Source organism: Peromyscus maniculatus, chromosome 13 (genome assembly GCF_049852395.1).
Source record: "Peromyscus maniculatus bairdii isolate BWxNUB_F1_BW_parent chromosome 13, HU_Pman_BW_mat_3.1, whole genome shotgun sequence".
Taxonomy (NCBI): Eukaryota; Metazoa; Chordata; class Mammalia; order Rodentia; family Cricetidae; genus Peromyscus; species Peromyscus maniculatus.
The window spans coordinates 3,438,999-3,460,396 of record NC_134864.1 but is presented as its reverse complement, the minus strand read 5'-3'; the positions used below and the strand labels follow the sequence as shown (position 1 = coordinate 3,460,396).

At 42.8% G+C, this 21,398-nt stretch overlaps 1 protein-coding gene across 8 annotated transcripts in view; it reads right to left on the bottom strand.

The window, feature by feature from the left end:
• Positions 1-465: 465 nt before the first annotated feature.
• Positions 466-21,398, bottom strand: part of LOC102916734 (nuclear autoantigen Sp-100-like) — a 75,597-nt gene continuing 54,664 nt past the window's right edge. For 6 of the 8 annotated variants that reach the window (XM_042259739.2, XM_076549478.1, XM_042259738.2 and 3 more), the window contains 9 exons: positions 20,077-20,181; positions 18,761-18,903; positions 16,967-17,005; positions 16,680-16,718; positions 6,787-6,884; positions 4,857-4,974; positions 4,518-4,589; positions 3,720-3,863; positions 1,129-1,400 (listed from right to left, as the gene is read on the bottom strand). In XM_042259739.2, coding sequence (XP_042115673.1) covers positions 1,272-1,400; positions 3,720-3,863; positions 4,518-4,589; positions 4,857-4,974; positions 6,787-6,884; positions 16,680-16,718; positions 16,967-17,005; positions 18,761-18,903; positions 20,077-20,181 — 887 coding nt within the window. In that variant the 3' untranslated portion in view covers positions 1,129-1,271. Of the gene's footprint in view, positions 987-1,128; positions 1,401-3,719; positions 3,864-4,517; positions 4,590-4,856; positions 4,975-6,786; positions 6,885-16,679; positions 16,719-16,966; positions 17,006-18,760; positions 18,904-20,076; positions 20,182-21,398 lie in introns of those variants that run through there. The other 2 variants (XM_076549475.1, XM_076549480.1) reach the window with 1 other exon arrangement.

The window sequence follows — 21,398 nt, the reverse complement described above, 5'->3', positions numbered from 1 at the left end:
CACCGCAGAGAGCTTTGCTCATTAAATCTGGACTATTAATTCCGCTTAGTCTGGCTTATTGCTTCAGCAGAGAAACCTACTGCCAGGGATACAAAAATACTTATCAAGCTACAGTGTCACATCTTGGCTGCTGCTGCTGCTGCGTCCTGCTAGGTCCTTGAGAGCAGGCCAGTGTAAATGCCTGAATGTTAACACTGAAAGTCCCTGGAGTGCTTCTCTCCTGACATGCTCACCCTGTAAGCTGCAGTTTCAGACACAGAAGATGTTTGTTCCTTTATCTAGCAGTCTGAGCAGAGGCCAGATGTCTGTGGGGTGAATCATCATTCCACCCATTGTCTCGTCCTCCTCCCTCTTTCACTTTTTATAAGAGCCACTACTTTCAAATAGAAATAGCACCTTGTAGAGATCGTTGACCCACCCTATTATGTTCTTCACAGTCCTGAGAATCGACAATGACAGCCATACTTTCAGTTTTGAATGGGTGAGTTTATTAAGTATGTAACAAGCCAAAGTACAAGAGTAAATATAAAAACAAGAAAGTATCATTAACCATGTGCTTGAAATATCCAGGGGGAATTGACTGGGGGCGTCCTCGGGTGAGGAGGGGGATGGCAGAGCTCCCAGTGGAGTTCAGGGCAGAACAGAATTAGCCTTTGGTGAGGCTTCCAGGTTGAAGAATAAATAGCAACAGAGAGATAACATCATCAAATTGGATGCTCACAACAGCCAGTGGAAACTGTCTATGGGAGCCAAGCAGTCAGCCACAGTTCCTGATTGAGTTTTCTCTCCATGGCTGAGCTCCCAGGGCTGAACTTCTGGCTACTCATTCTCATTTTATATCACAGGAAAAACAGTTGCTATGTCTGTTGGAATGGCTCACCTTCCAGCTGTTCCCAAGCACAGTGTTTTCACTCTGGGCCTGTTTTGCTAGTTTCTCTGCTCAGTCACTGGGTTAGAGGGGCCAGGCCATCCTTAGAAAAGATGCTCTGGAGGACATTTGGAGACAAACAAACTTGGGTTTAAAATGAGGAAAGGGTACAATCTTGCTTCCAGAGTCATCTTCTCAGTGGGCTCCCTCAGCACCTGACAGTTCACCATTATGGTTAAGTTTTATTTAGGAAGATAATTGAACAGGACGGGCACTATAGAAAGTCAGAGGCTGAAGTGTGGCAGGGTGTTTACAGAGAAGGGTGGAATGGACGGTGGGCTCTCTGAGCACTGTGCTGTTGATGGCTGGAGGGATGGGTAGTGGAGAGAACAGAAAGAAAAGCCTATGTTAACAAAACAGTGTGCTTACACGGCTGAGGCTGTTTGCTTGTATCATTGATAGAAAAAATTATTTTGAAATTCTTCTCAAATAGGCTTCCTACTGTGACTCCAAGGTTGTTGAACTTGCTGTTCTGAAAGAGAAGTAGGAAATCAGTGATAGCCATCGCTTGGTAAGCGTGGCCAGCTAGTCCCCGGGTAACCCAGAACCTTGCTTAGACTGTTCCAAGTGGGGAGGTTTAACCCAGTTAAGAGGAGGTGAGGTGGTGGTGGGGGGTGGCTTCCAGATGGCTTAGTGGGTAAAGGCACCTACTGCTAGGCAGACTGAGTTCAATCCCTGGGACCCACATGGTGGAAAGAGAACTGACTCCAGCAACTGGTCCCCTGACCTCTACCCATGCACCTGCGCCATGACATGCACTGATCCACAAAGTAAATCAATAAAGTGTAACCATTTTTTTTTTTTAAAGGAAGAGGTCATAGTCCATGATAGTTTGGTTTTTGTCTTTTTCTTGGAAAGACAGAAATAAAACTAGTATTGCAGGCTGAATATCCCTTGCTCTAGATGCCTGAGATCAGCAGTGGTTTGGGTTTTAGATACAGGATATTTGCCTATACAGAATGAGATACCACAGGAGTGGGACTGAATTTGAAATCCAAAAATTCACTTGGTTTGCATAAATATTTCACAGATAGCTCAAATGCAGTTTTATACAGTATATTCCATATATTTTGCATGAAGCAAAGCTTTCGTGGTATGAGATTTTCCACTCCTACTGTGTTGGTGCTAGGTGAGGTATGACAGCATACAAATGCTTAGAGAAATTGACGGGGTCATCCTTTGCCCTGCACTTTTAAGCCCTTGGAAGGATACAGAAGGAGCTGTGAAATTTGGAGAAGAGGCAGATGCTCAAAGCAGCAACTTAAAACTCTGAAATGCTAGCAGGGCAGTGGGGCGCGGCCTTTTGTCCCCAGCCTGGGGAAGTGGGGGCAGGTGGAGCCCTGTGAGTTCAAGACTGTCCGCAGCTACATAGCAGGGCCTTCCAACTGTGTCCTTCCAGCAAGCCACTTGTCCCTGCCTCATTAAAAATCAACTGAAAGGGCTCAAACTAGCCACAAAAGCTAAACTGACAGGAGGTTGTTCTTGTTAGGCCGAACACTAACAAGGAGTAGGAGGTAAACTCAGCGACAGTGAATTCACTTAGCTGTATCTTATCTCATACACTCACCCTGAATTTGGGCGCAAAGAACAGTCTTGACTACAGAGCTAAAATAAAAAGTAACGGAGTGACATTAATTGTTCTTTCTAGGTTGATCAGAGACAATGGAGTAGAGTTTCTACACCCCAAACTCACGTCACCCTGGACAAAATGAAGTTTTCATGCCCACTTCATGCCATATCAGTTTTCTCCAATGGAGTGTCACTGGGTATATCAACATTTCCAGGACAGGCCCCATGCCTGGGAGTAGTTGGTCAACATAAAACAGACCCTGTGGGTTTTTGTTCTTGTGTGTGTGTGTGTGTGTGTGTGTGTGTGTGTGCGCGCGCGTGCACATGCACTTTTTGTATTGTTTTGCTATCTTTTGTCTTGGTTTATCTGTCTGACTTTTAGTTTGTTTTTATTTTTATTTATTTGTTTTTTTTTGCTTTTTCCTTTTTTTGAGAGGGAGAGAATCTGAAGTCAAGTGGATTGGGAGGTGGGGATGATCTGGGAAGAGTTGGGGGAAGGGAAAGAATATGGTGAAAATGTATGAAAACAAAATTTTAAAATAGAAATTTAATTAATTAAAATATACTTACTATCATTGTCGTTACTAATGTTTGTTTGTTTGAGACAGGGTCTCATTGTGTAGCCCTGATTAGCTTAGAACTTGCTTCTTCTTCTTCTTCTTTTTTTTTTTCAAACTAGAACTTGCTTTGTAGACCAGGCTGGCCTTAAATTCACAGAGATCTGCCTATCTCTGCCTTTGGTGTCTTTATTATTTTTAAGCATGTGTACTGATGTGTGGTGTGTACTTGTGAGTGCAGGTGCCTGAGGAGTTAAGAAGAAGGTGATGAGTTTCCTGGTGAGCCCCCTGAGGTGGGTGCTGGGAACCGTACTCTGTTCCTTTCTGAGAGCAGTCAGTGCTCTTAACTACTGAGCCATCTCTCCACCCGTGGGGCACGAATGTTTTGCCCCAGCACTAGGACATTTAGATACTAAAAAATTTGAGGTTTTGCAATGTGAGAAGTCTGATTTTCTCTCTATAGATGAAAAATGCTGGCTGCCTTTAAAATACACTTCTGTTCCCTGCAACACGGAGCAGCTCTGTAGCCTGTTTCTCTGCACGGGTGAAAGTCGACTGTTGAGCGTGAGCTTTCGGAGGTCCCATGTGAGTCACAGCTAATTTCCCCTCCTGCAGCATGGGCCTTTCCGAATCCCTGCTCAGATTTGACATGCAGAGGCTCTTACTTTATAGATGACGCTGTGGTTCTGAAAGATGCGGCGCATGTCCTCCACAAAATGTTGTACTGAAGGGTATGCCTTCTTGTTCAGCCTGTACTTGATTTTGCCTAGCCACATGTGCTCCCGGAGCTCTGGAAAGTTCTCTCTCCTCTGTTGAGGAAAACACCAAAGGGAGGGCTGTCAGCATAGTCCTGAGTCGGCCTCCCTTCCACACACTCTCATGGTTATGGATTCTGAATGTGTATCTCTACTGCCTCTAACTCACAGGGTGAAATCCTAACCCCTGGTACACTGGAACTAAGAAGTAAAGCCTTTGCCATTAGGTTATGAAGGTGCAGCCCCTGGGAGTGGGATCAGTGCATTATTAAGACTCCGGGAAGCTCTTTCCATCTCTTTTCACCATATGAGAGAGCAGTCAGAAGTGAGCCGTCTGCATCCCCGAAGACTTTTAGCCAGTTGTGTTGGCACACACCTTTATCCCAGCATTTGGGAGGCAGAGGCAAGTGAATCTCTGGGAGTTTGAGGCCAGTCTGGTTACATAGTGAGTTCCAGGCCAGACAGAGATATACAGTGAGACTCTGTCTCAAACAAAGAAGTCAAAAGCCCTCACCACAACCCAGTTTTTTTTCCTGTACCTTGGCCTTAGACTGTCAGTCTCCAGAACCATAAGAAACAAATTTATATAGTATGTACTGCCTCAGTCTATGGTGATTTGCTTTGCATGCCACCTGCACAAAGATACCCATCAACAGGCAAAGAGGAAGAATAAGAATCACAAGATTTCAGTTTGGTGCTGTTACTCACTTTCTTTGGTTTGGGGATAAAAAAGCGACTTTTTGAGTTGCAGTAGATACTCAAGAGAAGCAGCTCACATTTCTGCAAAAGATGAAAGACAATTTTAAATGGAAGGTAACTTAGAGAGAAAAGGCCTGCTTAAATTCCAAGGTGCAACAAATGACTCACAGACCTTTACCTCCTTGAGACAAATACGAAATGCAGCTACTCTCTGGAGTATTAATTTTACCATTGGTCACATGATCAAAAGCACATCACGATTTACATTGGGGTTTTGTTCCTCACCATCTGTGAGACTGTTCTTTCTGCCAAGCAAAAAGAGGGGCCTTCAACTTCACACTGACTCACCAGCTGCTCCTCAGGCAACATCTTCCTCTTCAGGACCTCTGATTCCTTATAACGTGCTTGATTTTCTTGGCACCTTAACTGATTCTTTATCTTGCAGAAGACACAACTCCACAGGTCACTGAGAGGTCAAGCATAAAGTGAGCAAGGGCAGAGTCTGTGAACCAGCCTCCATTCCTGTGGCTGATAAAGACCTCTGTTCAAGAATGGCAAGTGGTTTCCACTTTGCATTCAACTTCACTCTTGGAGGACACTGGAACTCCATGTGGGTTTGATATGCAAAGATAACCCCTTCTATCAATAGTGAGTATGTTGAATGAGGTGGTACCCAAGGAAGTGATGAATTCCTATTGATCTCAAAACTAGAAATTTCCATCTGAGTACTGGGAGCTTGACAACAAGCCATATTTGGTCATAACAGTGAACTTGGTGCCTTAAGCACAGGAGTCTTGAACCTTGATGAGCTAATTAGATGAAAGTTACAATCAGGAGATCAAAAAGCAACTCTTGCTTCTCAGTCTTGCTGAATAAGCATAGCAAAAGCTACAAGTGTCCTTTCATTTGACATTGCTGGGTCTGCAGCTAGAATCTGGGTTATGGAAACTTATTGGAAAGGAAATTTACTGATGGTGTCAATATTTTCCATTTTACCCCACATGCTGGCTAATTTTATATCAACTTGAGTCCATGGAAGAGGAGACCTCATTTGGGGAAAATGCCCCGACCAGATTGGCCTTGTGGAAAAGTTATGGTGCATTTTCTTGGTTGATGATTGATGAGGGAGTGTCACCCCTGGGCAGGTGGTCCTGGGTGCTATCAGGAAACAGGCTGAACAAGCCATGGGATACCAGTCAGTGAGCAGCACATCTCCATGCCTCTGCATCTGTCCCTGCCTCCAGGTTCCTGCCTGGACTTCTCTGGATGGTGGATTACAAACTGTTAGTTAAAAAAGTCTTTCTTTCCAAAGTTGTTCTTGGTTGTGGTGTTTTATCACAGCGATAAAAACTTGACTAAGACACCCTAAGTTTCATTCATTTCAATGACCATTCTTAACAATACTGGCTCTTCTTGTCCATTCAGTTTTTTCAAGGTACCCATTACGAAATGCTCCTGGTGGGGTGTTAGGAGCTGCATGTGGGCAGAGTGAAAGGGCTGATTCATTTTGTGCCTTGGTGCCTTGTCTAACTAGTCAGAAGAAAATCCTCTGAGATGGTGTCCTGGGAGCAGTGGGTGGTCTTATGACTCCTCCTGTCATCAGAGGGCAGTGCTCTCTTAGAGGATATCAGGTAGAGATTAGTCCATGGGGCACGGTAGTTCCATCCATACCATTTACAGAACTCATCCAATCCCTTCTCAACCTGTTGGAATCTCTGCATACTATCTGCATACTAATACACACATACTATCTCTGTCCAGAGTCACAGATAAAGCAAAGGAGTGCTCTGGTGGGGTGGGGGTGGGGTGCTGACACACAGAACTTACAGATCTCATGCAGGGCTCTGCAACCCAGAATCAACTAGTTTGGTAGAATGCTGAGGTGGATTGCTAATGGCTCCACACAGCCCAGCTTTAGCAACTTTGCAATTCAGTAGCGGGGGAAGAGGAATACATGGTTAAAGCCAACAACCATGACATGGTGCTATTTTCCCAGTGGAACACATAGGTGAGATGGAGGGATACTTCTCTCGGTTAACCGCTTTCAAGGTCTTTATTTCCATTCATCTGCTATGAGTGCTGAGAAACAGCTCTGGATACTTTGGGTTTTGACACTAACTTTCTTGTTCACATTGTATCAAGACACTCCAACTGGAGACAGCAACCCAGCAGTGTGTGTGTGTGTGTGTGTGTGTGTGTGTGTGTGTGTGTGTGTGGTGTGTAGGAAGGAAGTGTGCCCTGAGGAGGAAGGGCCAGGGGGCAGGACTGTCTTACTAACCTCTTGTCTTCCACAGGCGGGATGTGGCATTTCTTATGATAGAATTTTCCACAAGTAGCACAGTGGCACAATCTCCATCCTCGGCAGCACACTGTACACTGTTTTGAAATTTTCAGTTACAAGAAGAAATGTTGCAGACATCATCAAGAGCAGTCTGAGCCCAGAATGCTAGAACATGTTGACTTTGCCTAAACCAAGGTGACCCAGAAATCTCTTTGCTCCAAAGTATATTTCAAATATTTATTTTATGTGTGTGTTCCTGAGTGTATATACATGCACCACATATATGCAGTTGCCTGCAGAGGCCAGAAGTGGGAATCATACGCCTGGCCTTGAATTTGCAGGTGGTTGTAAGCTGCCATGTGGGTGCTGGGAATCAAACCTGGGTCCTCTGGGAGAGCAGTGTAGTACTCTTAACTATTTATGTGTCTCTCCAGCCCCTCTCCTCAAAATATTAAGGACTAGTATTAAACAGATATTTTAGAAGAAGGAATTCTGGTATGAAATGAAGTTCAGGGAATTGCTGGGGTATGTCAGACTAGAAAGGTTTACATTGTGAAAACAGTGATTCTGACATGGAAATACAAACCCCATTGTAGTAACAACAGTAACAAAAGAGGTGAACTAAAGATAACCTGACAAATTTATTACCCAGGTAAGCCTAACTCCAATATAATGTCTTATTTGGCTTAATTAATTATTAGTTAATTTCATCATTATCATTTTTTTGAGAGGGGGATCATGTAGCCAGGGCTAGCTTGGGTTCTGATTCTCCTGACTCAGTTTCCAAGGTGACATTTCTAATATTCAAGGAATGTGGTCAGGGGAGCCTCCTAGGGTTGAAGAGCTGGTTCTGCTTTAGAATGTGGGGTTCCTTGGGTTCTGCCCTGTACCCTCCACTCACTGCATTTGCCTCAATATCCACAGCCCTTCCCATGACCACTCCTCTTCTAGTCTTTCAGATCTGCACTCTGGTCTTGTTTTGAGCCTCCAGCATTCACTCTCTGCTTCTCTAGGGAGGTCTGTATTGTTCTGTAATAATGCCCATGTTCCTCCTTTACAATGATCCTTTAACCTCCCATCAGATGAAGCCGGGATATGAACCCTGACTCATCTCTGCCCCTCCCTGCTGTGGATATCGTTCTATATAAATAAAACACTGATGGCCAGTGACCAGGCAGGAAGTAGGTGGCCAGGCAGGAAGTAGGTGGGACAAGGAGAGAGGAGAATTCTGGGAAGCAGAAGGCTGAGGAGGGAGACACTGCAGCCACCGCCAGGACAAGCAGCATGTAAAGACTCTGGTAAGCCACCAGCCATGTGGCAAGGTATAGATTTATAAAAATGGGTTAATTTAAGATAAAAGAACAGTTAGCAAGAAGCCTGTCATGGCCATACAGTTTATAAGTGATATAAGCGTCTGAGTGATTATTTTATAAGTGGATTGTGGGACTGCGGGGCTTGGGGAACCTGGAGAGAAGCCCTCCAGCAACAAATGGCGCCCAACGGCTCGAGTTTCCACCTTAAACCTGAGAATATTTAATAACCAATTCTAAACAGAGCCAAAACCAGGTTCCTGCTTCTTGTCTCATACGGGCAGCTAGACGCCACGAAACTCAAGTTTGAACACTGGCGTGTTCCTGGCGTGTGCGTTTGACTGGCAGTATGGCGGGAATGAGGCATCTGCCAGCGGCACATTACGCTGTGTGGTAGATTTAGTCTTTACTAGTATTTAAAAAAAAAAAGAAAAAAAAAAAGAGGTTTCTGGGCTACACGCTGCTTTGATAAAAGCTTAGACCCACTATTTCTGAGACTTGATGACTCCCAGAGCTGGGGAAAACATACCACTACCATGTTGGAAAGCTGAAGTGGACGGAGCCAGCAGCCACAGCACCATTTCAGTCTTAGAATGGTGCAGTTTAAAGCAATAGGCTCAAGGTAATATAAAAAATAAGCCATGTAAAGATGGCTACCACACAGAGAATCTGGATTATGTTGTCTTTGATATTCGTAACTGAAGAAAAACATTTGATTGCAAAAGCTGTTGAGTTATGCCAAAATGTATATTTTAAAGGTACCTTGACTTCAAAATTTGGATTTAAGGATATGTTGCTTTGGAAAAGAGGGTCTGCTTTTGTTTCCACAGAAAGCCAGAGGCTGTGGATTTGTTCCAGATTAAGATACATCAGGTTTCACCAGCCAAGACCCCCTGAAAGGTCTCCGATGACACCATGGCCCAGATGATCCAACATCCAGAGCGGTTTCAAGGCAACTGGTTCACACAATACAGCTTCACGGACTACCCCATAGGCCTAAAATTTTCTTTGCGTCCCCATAAGATACAGCGTCCCCCTCCAGCAGGAAGTAGTAAGAGATGCTATGCCCAAATTCCCAAATATACCAAGCTGGCTTTAGAGGTGGAATTGGCTCACTCCCCCTCTAAACCCAGACATGTTGCTTTAAAAAAAAATGGTTAAGAGATTCTTGTGTCCCAAATCAGAAGAGCCCTCTGGTGTGGGACAGAGAAAAACCAATATTTTTATTTAAAACAGGTTGATTATAAATGTGATCTCTTTCTAAAAAAGAAAAGGGGATATGATATAGATAGATAGGAGGATATGGAGATGTTAAGATAAAAGGGTAGATTAATGAACCTACTTTTAAAGAACAACTTGTTTAAAAGGTTTTACATTGGTATAGATTTTAGTTTATGTTTAAAATGTTTTACATTGGTATAAATTTTAGTTTATTGATACAAACTTGAAGTTAATTTTGTTATACTGTATATATATATATATATATATATATATATATATATATATATATTTCTATTCTTGTTTGAGGTATTATGTTTATGTAACTCATTTAAAATTGTAATGGATAGTTAAAAATAGATTAATAATTAGTCATCTATGATAATCATATTTGTAGCCATGTTAGTTAAGTCTTCTAGGTATACATAGATATATTTCAGATAGATAGGTAATCTTCAAACACTTCATAGACCTAGAGAATATGGCATTTAAATAACTTAAAATTCTGTTGACGTGAGACACAATTGCTCCTGGCTGCACCAATTGATCCCGAGAGAATGTTGGGCTTCTAAGACATTTCCATTTGGAAGTTTGTCTTTTTGGCACAAAATGGCCTACTGGGCAAAGAATTGCCCTTGCCTTGACGGCTGACAGTACAAATATAATGCTGTCCTTTCTGGACAAGAGGGACACAAGGAAAGCGACTACTGTACTCTGCCAAGACAGGGAAAGATGGTCTTTCAGAATTCCTGCTTCCAAAAATGGTCTGTCAGATACTCTAGGCCTGTAGCCAATTTGAATGCACCAACAATGCTGAGAAACATTAGGTGACTGTCCAGGATGCCAGCTGTCTTGGTCTACTTTTGCAAGATTCCCGAAAGTTGCTTGCATCCATCTACCATTTCTCAGGTACCATTATATTCCTTCTCAGGTCTTTGATGTGGTTGAAAACTAGATAGCTGAAGTTTCCTCAGTTATGATAAAAGATAAGTTAGATATAAAACCTTAAATTCACAAATATAAGATAGATAGGACATCTTCTTTAATATTGTAACTGTAATTCTTGCTCTATAATTGTTTTGTTATATGTAATTTTACCATGTTAAAGTTAAAACCTCACTTTTTAAAAAAAGAAGAAAAGGGGAAATGCTGTGGATATTGTTCTATATAAATAAAACACTGATGGCCAGTGACCAGGCAGGAAGTAGGTGGCCAGGCAGGAAGTAGGTGGGACAAGGAGAGAGGAGAATTCTGGGAAGCAGAAGGCTGAGGGGATAGACACTGCAGCCACCGCCAGGACAAGCAGCATGTAAAGACTCTGGTAAGCCACCAGCCATGTGGCAAGGTATAGATTTATAAAAATGGGTTAATTTAAGATAAAAGAACAGTTAGCAAGAAGCCTGTCATGGCCATACAGTTTATAAGTGATATAAGCGTCTGAGTGATTATTTTATAAGTGGATTGTGGGACTGCGGGGCTTGGGGGACCTGGAGAGAAGCCCTCCAGCAACACCTCCCTGTCTCAGATACCCAGCTCTACACCAGTCATGCTCACCCTAAGTTTTAAGTCTCACCTCATGCTTGTGCTTGTCTAGGGCCTGATGCTATTGGGGTGCAGAATTCCTTACTCATGACATCACTAGCTTAGGAAAACCTCTAACAAGTCAGGGCTGAAGTGAATAAAATAATTTGTGGTTTCTCTCTTCACCCAGACCATTTACTATGACACAAGAGCTACACACATTGTTCAAATTCTAGGCTTCAAACATGAAGCTGGTCCATGGGATCTCTTTCTATAGGAACCCTGAATGGCCCATGAGGGACATTTTTGGAGGCATCTGTCTCCAACAGGGTCCCATGGCAGGTGAGACTATGTTTGCTGAACACTATTTTCAGGCTTCTGGGTCAAGATTTCTGAGTCATTTATTAAAAACTCTGCAAGTGGGGCTGGCAAGATGGCTCAGAGGTTAAGAGCACTGGCTGCTCTTCCAGAGGCCCTGAGTTCAATTCCCAGCAACCACATGGTGGCTCACAGCCATTTGTAATGAGATCTGGTGCCCTCTTCTGGCGTTCTGCATGTACAATGGGAGAACACTGTATACATAATAAATACATCTTTGAAAAAAAAAAAACACCTCTGCAAGTGAGTATTGAGAAAGAGCATTTCAAAGGCAAATCTACAGAGTATCCCATTGTCTAGAAACCTGGAAGCCTGGGATTTATCTTTTTAATGTGGGTGTAGAACCCAGGCCCAGGCAATCACTGTACCACTGAGGTCAATCTCCATACACCTCTAGCCCACTTTTAGTGGCCTTCCCTCCATGGTGCTGGAGTTTGAACCCAGGGGACCTGGAGTGTGATGGACAAGCGCTCTACCACTAGGCAAACACTTTACCACTGAGCCATGCCCTCGCCCCTTTGGTTTTTTGTTTTTCTTTTAATTTTATGTGTATGGATGTTTTGCTTGCATGTATGTCTATGCATCTCTTGTGAGCCTGGAGTCCACAGAGGACAGAAAAAGAAGTCAGATTCCCTGGAATTAGAATTAGAGATACTTGCAGGCCACCATGTGGATGCTGGGTTTTGAACCCAGGTCCTTGGAAGGACAGCAAGTGTTCTTAACCACTGAGCCTTTCTCCAACCCCCCCTTTTTTAAAACAAGGAATTTGTTCTCTTATTTAGTTGTGGTGATATCTGTAATCTAAGAAATAAAGTTTGCCTGAAGATCAGAGGACAGAGCCAGCCATAGAATTAGCCACAGAGGTCAGGCAGTGGTGGCATACACCTTTAACCCCAGTACTAGGAAGGTTGAGACAGGAAGTGATATGGCTGGGCAGAGAAAGGAATATAAGGAGGAGACAGGAATTCATTCCCTTGCAGAGGCTCTGTCAGACTGAGGAGTTGGTGAGGTAAGATCTTTCAGCTTTCACCCTGATATGTGGCTCCAGGTTTTTATTATAAGACCATTTAGGATTTGTGCAATATTTAGTAGTAATTGTCTACATATTACAGACTAAAATATGTAGCTGGAGAATTTCTCTCCAGCTCCTGCTGCCAAGTCCCACCAGTCCCGGAACCCACTTATAAAATAAACACACAGACTTTTACATTATTTAAACTGCTTGGCCATTAGCTCAGGCCTATCATTGTCTAGCTCTCACTCTTATATTTAGCCCATTTCTATTAATCTTTACTTTGCCACGTGGCTCGTGGCTTACCGGTACTTTACATCTTCTTTGTCCTGGTGGCCGCTCCAGGCAGTCTTCCCTCTCCTTCCTCCTTTCTCCATTCTCCTCTCTGTTCGTCCCGCCTATACTTCCTGTCTGTCTATTGGCCAGTCAGGGTTTATTTACATATAGCGATATCCACAGCACTTCCCCTTTTTTCTTTTTTAAAAAGGAAGGTTTTAACTTTAACATAGTAAAATTACATATAACAAAATAATTATCAAGCAAGAATTACAGTTACAATATTAAAGAAGATATCCTATCTATCTTATATTTGTGAGTTTAAGGTTTTATATCTAACTTATCTTTTATCATAACTAAGGAAAATTGTAAGTATCTAGTCTTTAACCACATCAAAGACCTCAGAAGGATATAATACTACCTGAGAAATGGGAGAAGGATGCAAGCAACTTTCGGGAGTCTTGCAGGGTAGACAGAGACAGCTGACAGCCTGGACAGTTATCCAAAGTTCTCTTGTAAAGTTGGGGCATTTGTCTTCAGCCCACAGGCCTAGAGTCTCTCATTCACTTTTCTTTGTGTCCTGTAGAATGTCTGGCAGTTTCCTCTGTGAAGCAGGAATCTGAAGGACTATTTTATCAAGCAAAGTTCAGTGGTCACCTTCCTATGGGTCCTGCATGTCCAGTTGATCAAGCAGTCCAGGCAAGAACAGTTTCTTGCCCAAATGGCTATTTTTGCCAAGGTGAAGATAAACTCCATATGGAGTGCCTTCGATGCCCATACTCGTCTCTGAAGTAAATCAGTGCTGTCAGGAGCAGACATGTCTCACTGTCCAGAAGGTCTAAATTTTTAAAACATTTTAAATGCCATATTCTGTAGGTCTTTGAAGTGTTTGAAGACTACCTATTTATCTGAAATATATCTATGTATACCTAGAAGACTTAACTAACATGGCTACAAATATGATTATCATAGATGACTAATTATTAATCTATTTTTAATTATCAATTACAATTTTAGATGAGTTACATAAACATAATACCTCAAACAAGAATAGAAATTATAATATATATTTATATTATATATATATATATATATATACATATATATATATACAGCATAACAAAATTAAGTTTAAGTTTGTATCAATAAACTAAAATCTATAGCAATGTAAAACATTTTAAACAAGTTGTTACTCTTTAAAAGTAGGTTCATTAATCTCCTCTTTTATCTTATCATATCTAAACTATCCCCTTTTTTTCTTTAGAAAGAGATTGTATTTATAGTCAACCTGCTTTAAATAAAAATATTGGTTTTTCTCTGTCCCACACACCAGAGGGCTCTTCTGATTTGGGACACAAGAATCTCTTAACCTTTTTATTTTAGGAATATGTCTGGGTTTAGAGAGTGAGTGAGCCCATTCCATCTCCAAAGCCAGCTTGGTATATTTGGGAATTTGGGTGTAGATTCTCTTACTACTTCCTGCTGGAGGGGGGCGCTGTATCTTATGGGGACACAAAGAAAATTTTAGGATTATGGAATAGTCCATGAGGGTGTATCGTCTGAGCCAGTTGCCTGAAACCGTTCTGGATGTTGGATCATCTGGGCCATGGTGTCATTGGAAACCTTTCAGGGGGTCTTGGCTGGTCAAACCTAATGTATCTTTTTTTTTCTTTTTTTTTTTTTCTTTTTTTTTGGTTTTTCAAGACAGGGTTTCTCTGTGTAGCTTTGCGCATTTCCTGGGACTCACTTGGTAGCCCAGGCTGGCCTTGAACTCACAGAGATCCGCCTGGCTCTGCCTCCCGAGTGCTGGGATTAAAGGCGTGCGCCACCACCGCCCGGCAAACCTGATGAATCTTAATCTGGAACAAATCCATAGCCTCTGGCTTTCTGTGGAAACAAGAGCAGAGACTCTTTTCCAAAGCAACATATCCTTATATCCAAATTTTGAAGTCAAGGTACCTTTAAAATTTACATTTTGGCATAACTCAACAGCTTTTACAATCAAATGTTTTTCTTCAGTTATGAATATCAAAGACAACATAATCCAGATTTTCTGTGTGATAGCCATCTTTATGTGGCTTATTACCTTTATTGTTTTTTTTTAAGATTTTATTTTTAAAAACTATTTGTTTATATAATGGTATATATTTCTTTTTTCTCTACGTACACTTTTATACACACTATAAACTATTCTATCTGAATCAGTCTTATTGTGAACCTATTGCTTTAAACTGTAGCCTTTTAAGACTGAAGCAGCGCTGTGGCTCCTGGCTCCGCCCACTTTAGCTTTCCAACATGGCGGTGGTACGTTTTCCGCCAGCTCTGGGAGCCAAGAAGTCTCAGAAATAGTGGGTCTATGCCTCTATCAAAGCAGCATGCAGCCCAGAAACCTCTCTCTCTCTCTCTCTCTCTCTCTCTCTCTCTCTCTCTCTCTCTCTCTCTCTCTCTCTCTTAATACTAGTAAAGACTAAATCTACCACACAGCGTAATGTGCCGCTGGCAGATGCCTCATTCCTGCCATACTGCCGGTCACAAACACGTATGCCAGGAACCCGCCAGTGTTCAAACCCGTGTTTTGCGGTGTCTAGCTGCCTGTATGAGACATGAAGCAGGAACCTGGTTTTGGCTCTGTTCAGAATTGGTTATTAAATATTGTTAGGTTTAAGGTGGAAACTCGAGCTGTTGGGTGCCATTTGTAGCTGGAGAATTTCTCTCTAGCTCCCGCCGCCAAGTCCCGCCAGTCCCGGAACCCACTTATAAAATAAACATATAGACTCTTACATTATTTAAACTGCTTGGCCATTAGCTCAGGCCTGTCATTGTCTAGCTCTCACTCTTATAGTCAGCCCATTTCTATTAATCTTTACTTTGCCACGTGGCTCGTGGCTTACTGGTACTTTGCATCTTCCTTGTCCTGGTGGCCGCTCCAGGCAGTCTTCCCTCTCCTTCCTCCTTTCTCCATTCTCCTCTCTGTTAGTCCCGCTTATGCTTCCTGTCTGTCTATTGGCCAGTCAGGGTTTATTTACATATAGCAATATCCATAGCAAAAATCACTCATGGGATTAAAAAAATTTCCAAGCTTGAGAATGTAGTTTAATGTTCAATCTAGCACAAACAAGGCCCTAGGTTTGTCCTTAACACCGAGGAAGAAAAACAAAACAAGTGTCTAGGATCCCATCAACATCAATTTCAATTCACGGAGTCTGGGCTGGAGCCAAGCACTGGATGCTTAAACATTCTGAGGGGTTCTAATGCATAGTCATCAGGTGAGATCTCTGCATCCTAAGCAGTGGTCCATGGACCAGAAAGCTCAGCATCAGCCTCAGTCATTCAATGAGTTATCTAGACTCTAGAGATGAGAGCTGAACATGTTGTCTTAGGAGAGGAATAAAAGAAGTGTGGTCGTATCTAAATCTGGTACCTTCGGAGGTCAGAAGAAGGCATTGGTAGTCCTGGGACTGGAGTTACAGATGGATGTGAGCTACCATGTGGATGCTGGGAATAAACCTGGGTCTTTTGAAAGAACAGCTAGTTCTCTTAATCATTGAGCTGTCTTTTCAGCTCCTAGGTTTTTAAAAATTACATTTTATTTATGTATTTGTGTAGATGCTCATGTGACACTCAGGTAGAGAGCAAAGACACATTTTGGGAACTTGTTTTCTCTTTCCAGCACATGATTCCTGGGGGACTGAACTCAGATCATCAGGTTTGGCAGTAAGTACCTTTACCTCCTGAGCCATATTGTCAGTCTGTTGTTTTACTTTTTTTTTTTTTTTGTTTATTTTTTGTTTTTTCAAGACAGGGTTTCTCTGTGTAGCTTTGCGCCTTTCCTGGAACTTCTTTGGAGACCAGGCTGGTCTCAAACTCACAGAGATCCGCCTGGCTCTGCCTCCCGAGTGCTGGGATTAAAGGTGTGCGCCACCACTGCCCGGCTTGTTTTACTATTTTTAAAGATTGTTCCCACCTCAGTCTCAAATGTTTTAACGTTAAATGGAGCACTGACCTTTTATAAATTGTATAATATTTTAAAATATCAACCACAACAATATCATATTATAAATTCCATTTTTATCATCATCAGTGAATTTAACAACTATAATGTGACAGAGATGGACAACTAACAATTTGTGGTTGATGACCTCAGACATCATAGCAGAAGGTCATGAGGCAGTTACCTTTTTCTTTGTTCGCTGTGGATTTTGTGGGTTTTCCTTCTGAAAGACAGAAAAGATCACTCATGTGATGGCTCCCAAGGTTTGTTCCCATCTCTATCTCAAATACTTTGATGTTCAAAGAAGCCTTGACTTCTTTCTTACACTGGTTAAAACAACAACTATGTGAGCACCATAGAATAAATTCAAATTTGGTCAATTTTAAAACTTAAAAGGCCATGGAGATGGAAAACAAATAATTTGTAGACAGTAGGCTCAGACATCATAACAGGAACTCCTGGGATAAATACCTTTCTCTTTTTCCTTGGTGGGTTTGGTAGATGCTTTTTCTGAAAGACAGAGAGGTTAATGATGGTGGGGTCTTTGTTTTTACTGTGTGAGCAAGGTATTTCTAACTGCCTTCTAGGTATTTCTGTCTGGATGTACCATTGTTAAATACAAGGTGTCTTCATGGAAATTACTCCCTATGTTCCCCATAGTGAGTCAAGGAGACATTTAGACTTCCTCTTTCTGGCCTGGTGGTTTTCATGGTGAGCTCAGACAAGGGATGCCACTTGAGCGCTCACAGCTTCCTGATACCCTGAGGGCTGGTTTTTCATGCTCTTCGTTCCCTATGCAGAAAGCCCCATTCTACACTTTGTCAGAACTGTCTTCCTTTATGACCCAGATCAGTGAAGACTGTTCCATGACATGTTTTAATCTGAAACCCAGAAATAGCCATCCCACCTCTTAGCTACAGCATCATTTCCTGCAGACACCTCTCCTCATAGTAGTAACTGCAGGTAGGGTATGACGGTTTGGCTTGCTCCTGGCCAGTACACCTGTACTCCCATGACTTTACCTGCAGCTTAGTCTATATTCCATGAGCAAACTTTTTGCTTTATTGTGAGGATGACACAGGGAAAGGCCATCTGAGATTCGTGACAGAAAGATCAGTGTACCTTAAGCCAAAAGAAATAGATTCAGCTACCAGGGAAACCTCCTGATTTTCCCAATTCAGGGGGTTGATATAAATGAAAAGCAAAGAACTTATTTCAAAATACACTTTGAAAATATTTTTCTTTTATGTGATGATATTTTGTGTATGCTTTAAGAAATAAAGCTTGCCTGAACCAGCTACTAGTTAGCCATAAGAGGCCACAAAGCGGTGGCACACGCACCTTTAATCCCAGCACTAGGGAGGTTGAGACAGGAAGTGATATGGCTGGGTCGGGAGAGGAATACAAGGCAGGAGGAGACAGAGTCAGTCCTTCAGGCTGAGGATTTCATAGAGGTAAGAGCTAGTGTCTGGCTGCTCTGCTTCTCTGATCTTTTGGCTTTCACCCTGATATCTGACTCTGGGTTTTTATTAATAAGACCAATTAGGGTTCGTGCTACACTTTTATTTTGGGGTAGATGGAGTTGAGTTACAGGTCTCACCCTGTAACCTGTCCTGGAACTCATTACAGAGTCTAGGCCAGCATCAAGCTCTGAACAATCTCCCTGCCTCAGTCTCCCAAGTGCCAGGATTACAGGTGTGGCTCACCCCGCTCAGCTGTTCAAGAGCAAGTGTGAGATGACCATCTGGAAGAAGTGCTGCTAGAACATTCTGTAACTCAGGCATCCACATGGGTGCATTATTTTCAGATATGTAATCATCTATTATTTTCATCACTGGCATTCCAAGTTTAAATTATATTTAAATTTAATTTAAATTATATCCATGCTACCAAATTTTATGCAACTAGTTAATGGTAAAGGTCAGTCTTTTCTTCTACCATCCAAAGGATCCAAGTTAATGCATTTAACAGGATTAAGCTGTAAAACAAGCCAGCCAAGGTGACACCTGAGTGGCATACTGGCAACAACCCATGCCCTGGGACCTGGCTGAGAAGAATGTAGTGGCATTGTGGACACAGACATTCTGCTAACATCTGGTACCAGTGAATTACGACAGTGAAATCCTTGCTTGAAGCTACCAGTTACAGAGAGAGGGCTTCTAATCAGTTGTTTTACCCCAGAATAATTGAAGGTACATGTCACATAGAAGCTTTTAATCCACCATCTTACCCAGGAACCAAGGAAGCTATCTGCCCCCAGAATACCTTTATCAGTTCTTTCAGAGTCCATCCATAGCAACGTATGCTTTGCCTCCAGTTCTTGGATTTTTCACGGCCTCCTTTGATTTCAAACTGCCTGAGGGTGAACCATTGGCCAGTCTCACTTTGTATACTCTTCTCATGGATACCTGTAAGACCAAGACAGACTGAGCCACCAGCTAGAGAAACACATGCTCTTAGCCCATCATCATCCTGAATGTGAGGCTCAGGTTTAGTCTCAGGAGGGGGTGCATTTTTCCCTCAGTCACCAGGGGCCACACATTCAACCTGATAGGCAAGGACAGAGAATGACGACCACTGACATTACTTTTTATTCTTTCTCTAAAAATAATTCATTTCTTTCAGGTGTATTGGTGTTTTGTCTGCATGTGTGTCTGTGCACAACATCTGTGCTTACCTCCCACAGAAGCCAGAAAAGGGCATTGGATCTCCTGAGACTGTAGTTACAGATGGTTGTGATCCACTAGGTGGTTGCTGGGAATTCAGCCTGAGTCCCCTGGAAGAGCAGCCAGTGCACTTGACCAGAGAGGCATCTCTCCAGCCTTTAACATTATCTTTAAAAATATTCTACTGTTGGGATGGAGAGATGGCTCAGAGGTTAAGAGCACTGACTGTACTTCCGGAGGTCTTGAGTTCAATTCCCAGCAACCACATGGTAGTTTGCAACCATCTATACTGAGATCTGGCGCCCTCTTCTGGCATGCAGGCAGAATACTGTATACATAAATAAATCTTTAAAAAAAATTCTACTGTAAGATTGAAAGATTAAAAAAAAAAAAAAAGGAATGGCCTTAAAACATGACCAGGATTCTTGCTCTTCCTTATACTGTGACCCAGTGTAGGACCAACTTGCATTTCAGAAAGGTGAGTGAGGGCAGAAAATTCCCTGCTGGGCTTGTGAATCCAGCCTTGAGGAAGCTGTCACCACAGCTACTTGTCCAACATTGCTCTTCCAGGTCATGAGAGCTAATTGTTATTTCTCATATTTTAGACTTGGTCCTGGGCTTGGGCAGCCCCTTAGAAGAAAACCTTCCACATTTCTGCTGCTGGGGTAATTAATTGCACTCTGCGTGTCCCACTTGGAAAGTAATATCAGGAGCTTCTGGCTCCTCTGGACTTGTCCTCTCATGCCCTCTTCTCATCATTTACACGGCCTCACACCTTTCACTTCAGTGACGGGTTAACATTGCCTATATCACGAATCCCGCAAACTAGAAATGGGATGAGATACCCACAACACAGGTGCCCACTCCCTACACAGTGCCACTGTCCAGGTGAAGCGCACAGATCTGGAAACTCACCTTGCTGATATTTCTCCTTATACAGAGTCCCTGTAGCACTACCACAGGTCACCGGAAGCTCAGGACGGTTAAAATCCACATTTCTTTGTCTGGGAATTCTCCGACCTGCATGGACACGTTTCACTTTATTCTAGAACTGTGCACGGCCTTTCCCCTACCCACTTTGGTATCTTGTTTCTGCAACTAAAAATGCACTGGGGTTTCCCATGGATTAGTTATACTTGAAGGTATTTCTTTTGTGAATGATTAGATGCCTATAGATAACAACACGCTCTGCTCCCAACCTCTGAACTCCTGCATAGTGACTGGAGCTGTGTGTGGCAGAATCCCAGCTCTCAAACTTGGCCATAGTGGCCACTGTATAGTGACTTTCCTACGAATATTTTGAAGAAATAGCTCTCATTATATAATGGCTCTGGAATTCTGTAGATGGGAAAAATAACTCTCAGATTTTGTTCTGCTGTTGGAGGCATCTACCTTAGAAGGGGATGGAAGGGGGCACCCAGTGAGTGGTGTTATCGTTCACCTTTCATCCGATTAGCTGTCTTTCTCCTTTCCTCAGCCTGCCTGAGGACTCAGCAGTACTCTAGAAGATTCTGCAGGTGCTAGAGGAGCCCTGCATAACACTTTAGTGGTGTGTGTGTTAGAAACAGAAAGCCATGAGAGCGTTTATACTCAAACAAGATGGTGCTGATGTGGACATCTGATGTAAGTCAGCTAACACACACGCAGCTGACGCTGGACATGGCGGGAAGGCTAGCGGGCAGGGGGCGACAATGAGTTAGCACAAAATGGCCGACACCAGATATCTGGAGACCCAAAATAATTAGTGATGCCATCTGTCAGATAATCAGATCTGGCAGAGTGTCACTTTTGCATGGTTCTGTATAAATATGGCCTTGAGGTCTCCTTTGCCAGCTTGCCTACCTGTGTGTGTCTATCTTCAGGCCTGTGTGCCTACCTCCACTCAGCCTGCCTGCCTGGATGCCAGCACATGCCTGGGTGCCTGCTGATGTCTGCCTGCCTAGCAGCCTCAGTGCTGGTGAATAAAGTATGTCTCATTTGCCTGCAGCTTGTCAAAAATCTCTCCAACCTCCCAGCCTTCCAAGATCATTCCCATTTCCTGGCATCAGAGCACAGATCTCAGAGTGTGTGGGATTCAATTCTATTGAATCAGACACTGAAGGCCTGAAGATGAACTTCTGCAGCAGTGGCTCTGCCTTTCCAGCTAGTTAAGGGATCCATCAAAGACACTGTGGAGCTGGGATGGGGTAGAGCATCCCACAATTGCTTCAGAGCAGTCTATCAAAACAATACTGGCC